Below are 10,462 nucleotides of genomic sequence, written 5' to 3'. Positions count from 1 at the left end.
AAACCTTTCATTTCATTACCCCAAAACCCTTTTTACCCACCAAAAACCTTTTTATTTTTCACCCTTTATTTTAGTAACAAGCTCGCTTTTTCGTAAACTCACCTTTTTATGCGACGATCAAAAAAAAAAAAAAATTTATGATGAAGTCAAAAACAAACAAAAGCTATATAAAAGCTTGTTTGGAGAAATACTTCAAAAATAAAAAGTCACTAAAAACAAAGGTATTTCACGAAAACCGACGCTTGTTACGATTTTCGCCCTTTTTACTAACCACTAACCAACCACCCACCTTTAACCCAAGCCTAACCCTTCACCCCAAAAGTCCTTTTGATATTTACAAAGGTAAAAAGTTAAAAAGGAGGAGGATTGATTGCTTGGCAAGCCTATGGAAGGCGTAAGTTCCATGCCGCTCTCGAGTGATTCACTAAAAATATACACCTTCGGCCGAGTGTTGAGTGATCTCCCGTGAGGTATGTGAACTTGTATATAAATGGAATTTTAATAAGGCATGCTATGCCCAAATAAGTAATTTATCTTATGAAACGTTCAAAATAAATCATAACGAATAGGATTGTAAATAAATAAAAATAAAACCTATAAAAACCTTGGATTCCCGACACTCTAGGACAAGCTAAAAACTTCTCTTCTACCTATTCCATTTGGGAGTGTAAGCCACATTTAAAGAGTTTTGCTTGAGGACAAGCAAAAGTTCAAGTGTGGGGGTATTTGATGTGTGTAAAATGCAACATATAAATCACATCAATTAAGGCATAAAACTAACCCTTTTTGAGTACTAATGTTGGAAAAAGAGTGTTTTTGTCTTCCTTTTGTATTTTCAGGATGAAATGAGCTCAAAATCACAAAAGAAGCAAAAAGACAACTAATTCTACCATAACTACAAGAAAAGGAACAAAAGTAGACTGTCCGGACCCTCAACGGCACCTCCCAAGGCAAAGGAGAAGAAACAGAGTCTGAACACGCCCCGTGTCCAGCGAACACGGGGGCGTGCCCAGGAAGCAGCAGAAAAGACAAACCAGTAGAAGCTTCCATTGCCCACCACGGGGCCGTGTCCAGCGAGCACGGGGGCGTGGTGAAAGTACAGCAGGCGCATTAATTGTAATTCGCAATTACAATTAATGAAGAGAGAGAGTGTCAGACGGGCACGGGGCCGTGTCCAGCGGACACGGGGCCGTGTCCAGCCTTCTGTTCAGCCTATAAATAGAGGAGCTTGGCTTCATTCTCTCTCATCCCTTGGCACACCACCTCTCTCACACTTCATCCACCACCCACCACCACCATAACACCATCATCCACCACCATCATCCATTGTCCATCGTAGAGTGTGTGAGTCGTCTCGGGATCCAAGATTGATCGTAAGAGTTCTTGACAATGAAGGCCATGTTTGCCTAAGTCTCTTACATCACTTGGTGAAGACAAGTGTTTAGTATAATACTTTTTATTTTTAATCTTTTGCACTTTTTATTTGGTTTTGTATTAATGACTTTAATAACTAGTTACTTATGTTGAAGGTGATCTTTCCTTATCGTTTGTCCATGGTGTCTTGGCATTATTTTACTGTCTATATAAAATAAAAGATTTTCACCATTCATATCTCCACGGTCTATATGGAGGTATGTTGGCTACCTGGTCGGGGGTTAAGGGAACGGTTTGGTAAGGGTCTTGCCCTTGTTCAGCGTTTAGAGGTCCTGCTTGGGACCTGGGTCAAATTTAGTAGGATCTCCTTCAATGCCCATAGGTATTGGATGGCGGGGATCCAAACTCTTTGACCCCCTCATAAGTTAACTACTATTAATACTATAACCCGGCTATTTAGGACTGTATCCCTGTTGACTCAGACTACTTAGCTGAGGGTAACGTCACCGCCAAAAGCGGGGCCTACCACAATTCGCATTAATAACTTAATTCATTATCTTTCAATAATCCGACCCTTTAGGATTGTATCCTTGCTGACTCAAACTACTGGGTTGAGGGTAACGTCGCCTTCAAAAGAGGGGCCTACTACAATAACTAAGATAATCTCTTTAACAAGTGCAAAAGTGCGAAAATAATCAAAGGTTATACTAATACACGTGTCGGATCCAAGTGATTCATCTTGTCTATCTGTTTTTATTTTATTTTTATTTTCAGCATTTAGTTAGTTTTTACTTTTCTTAGTTTAAAACATTTTTCTAACCTTTTTGATTTGATTAGACGTTGAGGATAAACCGGTACTAAAAGCTCTTGTGTCCTTGGATGACCTCGGTATCTTACCAACACTATACTACGTCCACGATGGGTGCACTTGCCCATATGTGTGTTTAGTGTTAGTGAGTATCGTGTTTTATAAATTTAAAACTTGGCTAAAAGTGTAAAAAGGGCTTAAATATATATCTAAAATATAACACACTTCACGCACATCACCATCATCCACAGCCCATTGCCCGGGGCAAATTCGCTTTCTACACCCACACTCACTGCCACAATTCCCTTACAAACAAAACTTCTGTTGGATGCTCTTGATTTGAATCAGGCACAAACCAGTCCTTCTCAATCACCTGTCAATGAGAACATACCTCAACAAGTGACTAGGTCTGATGTTCCAATCATTGCTAACCCACCAACAACACCCGAGGAGGTTACACCCCCTGAGTTACATGTAACTCTTGGTGGTAGTTCAAGTGAAGCAGCCACTACAAGTGCTGAACCCACTGGTTTGCATTTGGACAGTGGTTACATCAATAAGACTTCCTTGAAGGCAATTTCTTCTCTGGGAACTCTTGTGTATCCAATATTCACTGGTTCACTAAAAAATGTTCTCAATTTGAAGGAAGAAGTCCCCAGTTCCAAGACAAAGGGGCATCAGTGGCTGATTTTACCAATTGGGATACACTCCCTGAGTCAACCACTATTACAACCACTGAATGTGGGAAATCAGATGATCCCATTTAATTGGGTGATGGTTTATGTAAGGACCTTCAAAAAAAAGTCCCTAAATAACCCGTAAGTATAAACTCGGACCCCTGAAACCCTAATCCATATCAAAAACCAAGAAATCTAGAAAATTGGTCTTCAGGCGAGCCGCGTAAAGGTTAAGCATATCCTTACGCGGGCCGCGTCAACTTGAAATTCATCCGGATAAGCATCCGGGCCACGTATAGCCCATCTGTCAAACCTAAGCCCTTGACCCATCAACCCTACGCGTAGACTAGGTGGCCACGCGGGCCGCGTAAGATTTAACTAAGGGTTTACGCGGGCCGCGTAAAACCCAAATTCAGGCTATAAGTAGCCTAGCTCAGGGGATTTCATTCTGTTGTCGAAACACTTTCAATTATAATCGATTTCTCACTGTTAAAGCTATAATTTCATAATAGCGAGGTGCTGCAACGATACCGGGTATTAACTCGATCGCTATTACGATTCAACGTCCGATCGATTGAAACTATCCAACGAATGTTTAAGTGCTGCTCAAATTGGGTTTATACTTTGTCATTCGTCGTTAATTCGATGGATGTTTAAGTTTTTCACTTTGTCATTTGTTGTGAGGGTTTAATCTCGTGAATTGTCGTAAATGCTGTATTAGTTACTAACCCAGTTCATGTGCATTGTTATTTAAATTAGGTTAAACAGGCTAATCAGTAGATTAAACTCCGCCCGCATAAATCTGCAATGTGAGTCATTCTCTTTTTACCAAACTTGCTTTCAAAATCATGTTTGTTTTCAAAGTTATAATTACAGGGATTAAGTCTTTGTAATCACCAAGTTACAGCCGGTATGTGGGGTTTTGTATACATTACTTGATAACCGTCACCATTGGACAATGGGTTAGCCAAGGGGTGATATGACCATAGTCACAGACACCATTGCACAACGAGATAGCCAATAGGTGGTCGAGTGACAAATACCGTGGGTATATGGTTGATAAACAGAAACATTGTAATCGCTCTTAATACTGTAAATTATAACAATATACCGTTTTAAACAAAAAGAATGATTCACTCAGTATTTCCCCGCTGACAAAACCTTTTTCAAACATGTTTCAGGTGATCTGCTGTAATCCAAGAAAAGTGCTATGAAGCACTACAAGCTTAAGGAAGTGGCTCAATATAAATAAATAAAGAAACATGTTTTGTAAAATAAAGATTTCCCAGTGAAATCACTGTATTGTAAATTACGGGGTTTATCCCGAATGATGAAATAAAATAATCGGGCATTTTATGTTTTAAAAGATCCTGTTTAAAGACTTCCGCTGTCGCCTAAATTAAATATCACGGGGTTCCTGTCCCACGGCTCTTGACCGGGTCAAACCGGGGTAAGGGTCATGACAGGAAAAGGTGGTATCAGAGCCACTGATTTAAGCTAATTAAGTATTCAGCAAAATACTTAATTTTACTGATTGCCATTATGTGATTATGTGCTTTATTAGCTGACTATTTGTTAGTTACAGTATGGGTAAACAAAGACTTTCGGCTATCTATCATAAATTAGATACTTCACCTAAAGAAAAAGGAACTTCCTCAAAATACCCAGCAGATATGGATGAAGGAATATTTGTCCGTAAAGCACAGTTTGAAAAGCCACTTTCTCCCAATAAAAGAAGTTTGATTATTACTAAAAGTCAGGAAAAAGGAAAGAAATCACAACCAAAGGAAGTGAGGTTTAATCCGGAAACCCAGGAAATAGGCAATAATCCACCTTTGGAAGACAAATTAGATGAAAAATGGGCAGATCTTTATATGTTAGCAACGGTAGCAGTAAATACCAACCTTTAAAACTATCAGGACCCTGAATCAGTATTAGCACCTATACTACCTACAAGCCAGAAGCTCTAAAGAAAAGTTATCCCGTAAATAAATAAATTACGATATACCCTAGTGTGTTTCAAATTTCAGTTGTCCTTTGTATTAAATTAATCACACGGTATGCAATAATACTTAAATGTTTATTTGTGAAATTTTGTTATAAAATTTTAACTTAGCATTTTTGTGCAATTTGCATATATGCTAAACAGCATGAATGAGTTATTTGAAGCCCTTCAGAATCTCAATCTCTATCCTGTACCAATAGAAGTTTCCAACGACTTTACTGGTTACATTGCTGATTTGGAGGAACCTATGGAATTTCAAGCTCCACCTCCGTAGAAAGCAAAGCCTAAGAAAAGAAGAAGATATGTAGGATGGAGGAAAGTGCGCAGGAGGAAACCAGCAACTAGGAAAATTCCCAAAATAGAAAATCCTATGGATAAAGGAAAAGGGATCGAGATTGGAGAGAGTTCTAGGCCAGCAGAGATAGAAATCGGGGAAAATGTTAGGCAAACAAGAATAGAAATCAGGGAAAGTTCTAAGCAAACTGAAGAATTTCCATTTCAGGAGGAATTAAATCATCTACTGGCAAGCTGTGATATCGTTAGACCTATCACCAACAATCTCTACCCTTATCCTGCTGAAACCCAACTCCCAAATAAACTTGGAACCAGCTATTCCAGACCCTCTAATCCACGCCCAACCTTTAGGAGAAATGGACGAATGGTGGACTAACGACTGGCAGTTCCAAAACCTTCTTAATAATCCTTATATCTTTTTCCCTCAGTTCGACCCAGAACCTATACCAAACCCACCGATTAGTAATGAGAACCTAGCCGAACTCCGCCATTTTGGCGAAGAACTGATAGGTACAGGGAATAGGATCCGGGAAATGGGAGAACAAATCTCCTGGAAATACGACGAGAGAGAACGTCGCTACTAAAATGCCAGCTGACAAAGGAATAGTGGGGTTGGGAGGCTGTATTTGTATAATAACAGTAGTAACAAAAATATAACTTTGTAAAATAGAAATAAAACGTTGTAAGATAAATAGTGTTACGGATGCCTAATATAATCTATAAAAATGAAAGTCGAGAAATCGACAATTTTGGCTATATATGTGTTGTAAAAAATTTGTGTGCTTATGTGCAATTGTTTTGTTATATTTAATTATCGATTATTTGTCACTAATAAGTTACACCTATAATAATTATCAGATGGAAAACGCTGGTAATGAACCAGTTAATGAAGTAAATCAATCTGAGCAAAATCAGGAAAATCAATTTATGACCAGGCAAGATATCGAAAATATCGTTGCTCAAGGGATAGCCAAAGCTATTCCAGCAATCCTGGCTGCTGCCCAGAAACCTGCTGAACCTCAACAAATCATTCCTAGTAAACGTACTCAAGAAGATAACTTCAGTAATAGCGTAAACGGAGGCGGCAATCATGATAATCACAACAATGATCCACGACAGGCCCCACTTCTTAAGAAAATGAAAGCTGCAATGCCTGGTTGCACTTATAAAGAATTTCTTACTTGTAAGCCAGTAGAATTTGCAGGCAATGTTAGAACTTTTGAGATCGTTGATACTTGTGCTGGATTAGTTTAGTCATAGTTTGTAGCTATTTTGAATGTACAAGGGCTTATTTTGTAATTCTCTAAAAGTAAAGTTCCTGACCTAGTGTAGATAAGATTCCAGCAAATTTATAAATTTGCTGGCTAATCAGGAACACTATATATAGCCCACACATTGTAACCAACTTAAGCTTTTGGCTCTTGAATGAATATTGGTGTTGTTACATTCTAGTGTTGATCTTGTGCTCAAATCTGATATCCAAGGTGTTTTACTGATTTATCTTATTGTTTGGATTCAATACAACACTAGTTGTATTCATTAATCCATACGCTTCACCTTCATCTTTGATCATTCTTAACTTTTCATAGCTCAAACACCTAATCAATAGGTGTTTTGGGTTAAAACAACCAACCACTATGATCCGGATTCGTTTTGGGATCTACAATTTGGTATCAGAGCCTTAGTGCTCTTGGTTGTTGTGTTCTTGTTGAGATTTTTCATAGTTTTGAAGGTTTTTCAAGAGTTTCAATCAAATTTTTGGACTCAAAATGGATTGATTTGGTGTGTTTAATCGATAGGTTGTTGTTAATATATGATTAGGGAGTCATTTTGGACATTTTGATGCATCAGAACATGGTTTTTGAGCTGTTTTTGAGTGATTAGAGGGTTTTAGTTCGTGTTAAACCCTCTGGTCAGCGAAATTAACATGAATGCAGCGAACAATATATGAAGGCGGCGAACTTATTTTGTTGAATATAGAGAACAAAGCTTGAAGATAGCGAACTTAGCGAAATTGTTGAAAAACTCATCGCAGGATCATTAATTTCGACGATCATCATTCGAGCGAAATTACTGATCATCAGCGATATAGTGTCCAGTGACCCTTGAGCGAAATTATCGAAGGCGACTTCGAGAACTGTGATACTGAACCACAACGTTCTTATCACGGTAATCGGCGAAATTAATCTAACTAACGTCTGTGTTTTGTTTTTCAGCGGAATTATCGTGTTCGCTTGTGCAGGACTTCCTAAATTACCAGCGAAGGTCGAGGATTTGTCAGCGAATTTGATCAAGCTTCTTTGGTCATCGGCGAAATTAACTTTGTCACTGATTGTGTGTGACTTGTCAGCGAAATTAGCTTCTGATCAGCCCCATTTCGTCAAAATCAAGCAAAGATGTCGTTGAATCAACTAAGACCAATTGCTCAAGCGGAACTTGAGACTGGAACCACTAATCGGCCACCAAAGTTGAAAGGTGCTGAAGACTTTAGCACCTGGAAGACTCGCATTCAATCGTTCTTCGAGTACACGGACTACAATCTGTGGCTCTTTGTCACAGCTAGACCCCACATTCCAACTGTTGTTCGAGGAGATGCGGTAGTTGCCAACAATGATGCAACTACCTTTACTGATGAAGACAAGGCCCTAATCCAACGTGATCGTCGTGCTCATGCTGCCTTAACCATGGCACTATCAACCAACGACTGCAACATGTTTGAAGAACACCGAACTGCAAATGCACTCTGGAATGCATTGATTGAGTACTATGAAGGAAATGAAGAGTTGATCGAAAGCAAGAGAGATATGGTGCAGAAACAATATGACATGTTCTGTGGAGTTCGTGGAGAAAGTCTTTCTGACCACATCAGTCGTTTTCTGATGATGACCAAAATGAAGAAGGCGGGAAATCCTGTCATAAATCGTGCTGCAATAAAGAAGCTGCTAGATTCACTCCCCAAGGAATGGAGCCTACAATGCATGATGATCAAGAAGGATTTCCTCAACAATCCAAATCCTGTCACTCTGTCCGACCTGATCAACACCCTAAGAGCCTTTGAAATGGATGTCAACAAAAGAGAAATGAACACTGCTGGTTACCCACCAAAGTCAACACAAACCACCGCTGGTTTAAAAAATGTGGCATTTCTTGCTTCAGGGGGTATCACTCCACAAGCTTCTGACTTAATATATGCAAACGCTTCCGCAAGCGCATCAAAAGCTCCACAACTTGTTGAGAAGACTATCACTGTTAACACTCAAGCGTTGAAAGTGTCCACTGAAAACGTGGCACTTTTCAACACATTTCTGAGCAGCTATGAAGCCCTGATGTCTGGGGAACTAAAAAGGGAGATGTTCACTGCTGAAGACATGTATCAGGTTGATCCAGATGATATGGAGGAAATGGATCTGAAATGGCAAATGGCCATGATTACTTTGAGGCTAAAGAAATTTCAAGCGTTTGGGTCTTGGAAAAGCTGGCTTTGACAAATCTAAACTTAGGTGCTACAACTGCAAGAATCTAGGACACTTCAAGCGTGATTGTCCTCTGTTGAAAGAAGGAAACAGTAAAACCACTCCTGCTGTAAAGCAAATCACAGTTGAAGAGAATAAGAACAACGCGTCTCCTAGCACGCCAAAAGCTTTAGTCGTCGAAGACTATGATTGGAGTGAAGAAATTACTGAAGCAAAGGAGCAAGTCAACAAAGCTCTGATGGCCAAGATCTCAGGTGAATCCTCATCAAGACAATTTGAAAAGCAGACTGCTGGAATTCCAAAAGCAGACAATACTGCTGACAAAGATTTGAAAAGCATTCTGACCTCAGTGGAGCCTGAAAATGAAAAGAAGTGTGGTCAAGCAGAGGAGCATGTTTCGAAAGAGGCATCTGAGAAGGGCAAGGAAAAGGTCCCAGCAGCCGCCATGAAAGCAGATTCATCAAAGGAGAAGGCTGGCAAGGACTTGGTAAACAGTATTCCACTTAGTTTCAAAGAAAAATTATGCACACCTGCATGTGTTGATGTCATGGCACATTACAAATTCTTAAATCTAGAATTTGAAAGACAAAAGGACAAAGCTTTAAAATTTAACAACGAGCTTAAATAGAACGAGGCTGCATATTAGAGAAAGTTGAACTCAACTTTAGCTGAAATGCAAACTCTTAAAGAATTTGTGTTTAGAAAAGATTTTATCATTAACGATCTTACAGAAAGATTAGAAAAAGCTTTGAACGAAAAGAATAAATTACAAATTATAATAGATAAATGGAATGTCAGCCAAAAGGCCTTAACTGACATTAAAAACTGCCAACGACCAACGTTTGTGAAGGACGGGATTGGGTATAAGGATAGGCACGGAAATGAAAGAAAACTTTTCTTTCCTCCACATAGCAAAAACTATGTGCCTATGCCGACTCCTCATCCCGAAAACGATCTTATCAAAGAAAAGGCCTCTGTTGAACAAAATGAGTTTTGTGAAAATGAGACAACTGCTAACTGTTCTAAAAGCAATGCAGATTCCATTGAGTGTAAAGAAGATGTGTGCGATGAGGATGGAGACTGCGGCGGGTCAAAAATAGGAATCGGATATTCAGGCAACAGTTATTCCACCGTTAACTGGTTCGTCTGGAACTGTTCTAGGAAAAACAATGTTAAGGATGAATGTAATAATTTAAGTAGGATGGATGACGGTAATGGCCGAGTGCCTAAATTTAAATCTTCGGATGACTGTAAGGGCCATGTGCCTACATTTGAGACCCGTGATCGTGAACATTATGTGTCTGAATGTCATGATTTAAATTATGCGTGTTGTGATGATAAAGTTGCTTGTGAATCTCCTGTATTTGTGCCAGAATTAAAAAGGAATAGTTTTTGAAAATTCCTCACAGAGGAAATTCCCGAATTTATTCCTTCCAGAACAGGTATGACAGATTCAGAAAATAGTGTCACTGAAGATCAAGGCAATGAAGACTCAACCATCACTGCCTCAGACGACGAGCAAGGATCAGAAAGTTCAAGTGAAGAACAAACAGCTAGTGATGAAAGCTTCGAATGTTCAAGTTCTGAAACCATTGAAGACCAGGACTCAGAAAGTTCAGACAAAGATCGAAGCTACAATGAGTCAAGTTACGAAGCAAGTGAAGAGCAAGCCAAGCGAGGACAACATGTCTGAAAGTTCATTCGATTCAGACAGTGATGAAGAACACTCAGAAGATGAAAGCAGAGTGGACAAGAAAATGAAGAAAGCAGAAAGCTCAAGACTCTCATCACATACATCATCTTCTAACACCAAAAGACCCGACATAAAAGA

General features: G+C 39.2%; 1 protein-coding gene across 1 annotated transcript; it reads left to right on the top strand.

The window, feature by feature from the left end:
- The first annotated feature begins 7,554 nt into the window (after nucleotides 1-7,554).
- Nucleotides 7,555-9,259, top strand: LOC110943948. Its single transcript, XM_022185678.1, has 3 exons — nucleotides 7,555-7,813; nucleotides 7,931-8,535; nucleotides 8,615-9,259. Exons 1-3 carry the CDS (start codon nucleotides 7,555-7,557, stop codon nucleotides 9,257-9,259), a joined length of 1,509 nt encoding a protein of 502 aa, XP_022041370.1.
- The last annotated feature ends 1,203 nt before the right edge of the window (nucleotides 9,260-10,462 follow it).

The sequence above is a fragment of the Helianthus annuus genome, chromosome 5, assembly GCF_002127325.2.
Source record: "Helianthus annuus cultivar XRQ/B chromosome 5, HanXRQr2.0-SUNRISE, whole genome shotgun sequence".
In the NCBI taxonomy this organism is placed as follows: Eukaryota; Viridiplantae; Streptophyta; class Magnoliopsida; order Asterales; family Asteraceae; genus Helianthus; species Helianthus annuus.
Note: the sequence above shows the minus strand (reverse complement) of the source record. Positions and strands in the feature narration are given on the sequence as shown.

Coding starts and splice junctions, on each gene's coding strand:
- LOC110943948 (XM_022185678.1), top strand. CDS start 7,555: ATGTCGTTGAATCAACTAAGACCAATTGCTCAAGCGGAACTTGAGACT. Junction 7,814..7,930: donor AGACAAGGCCCTAATCCAAC/GTGATCGTCGTG, acceptor AGTACTATGAAG/GAAATGAAGAGTTGATCGAA. Junction 8,536..8,614: donor CTGCTGAAGACATGTATCAG/GTTGATCCAGAT, acceptor AGAAATTTCAAG/CGTTTGGGTCTTGGAAAAGC.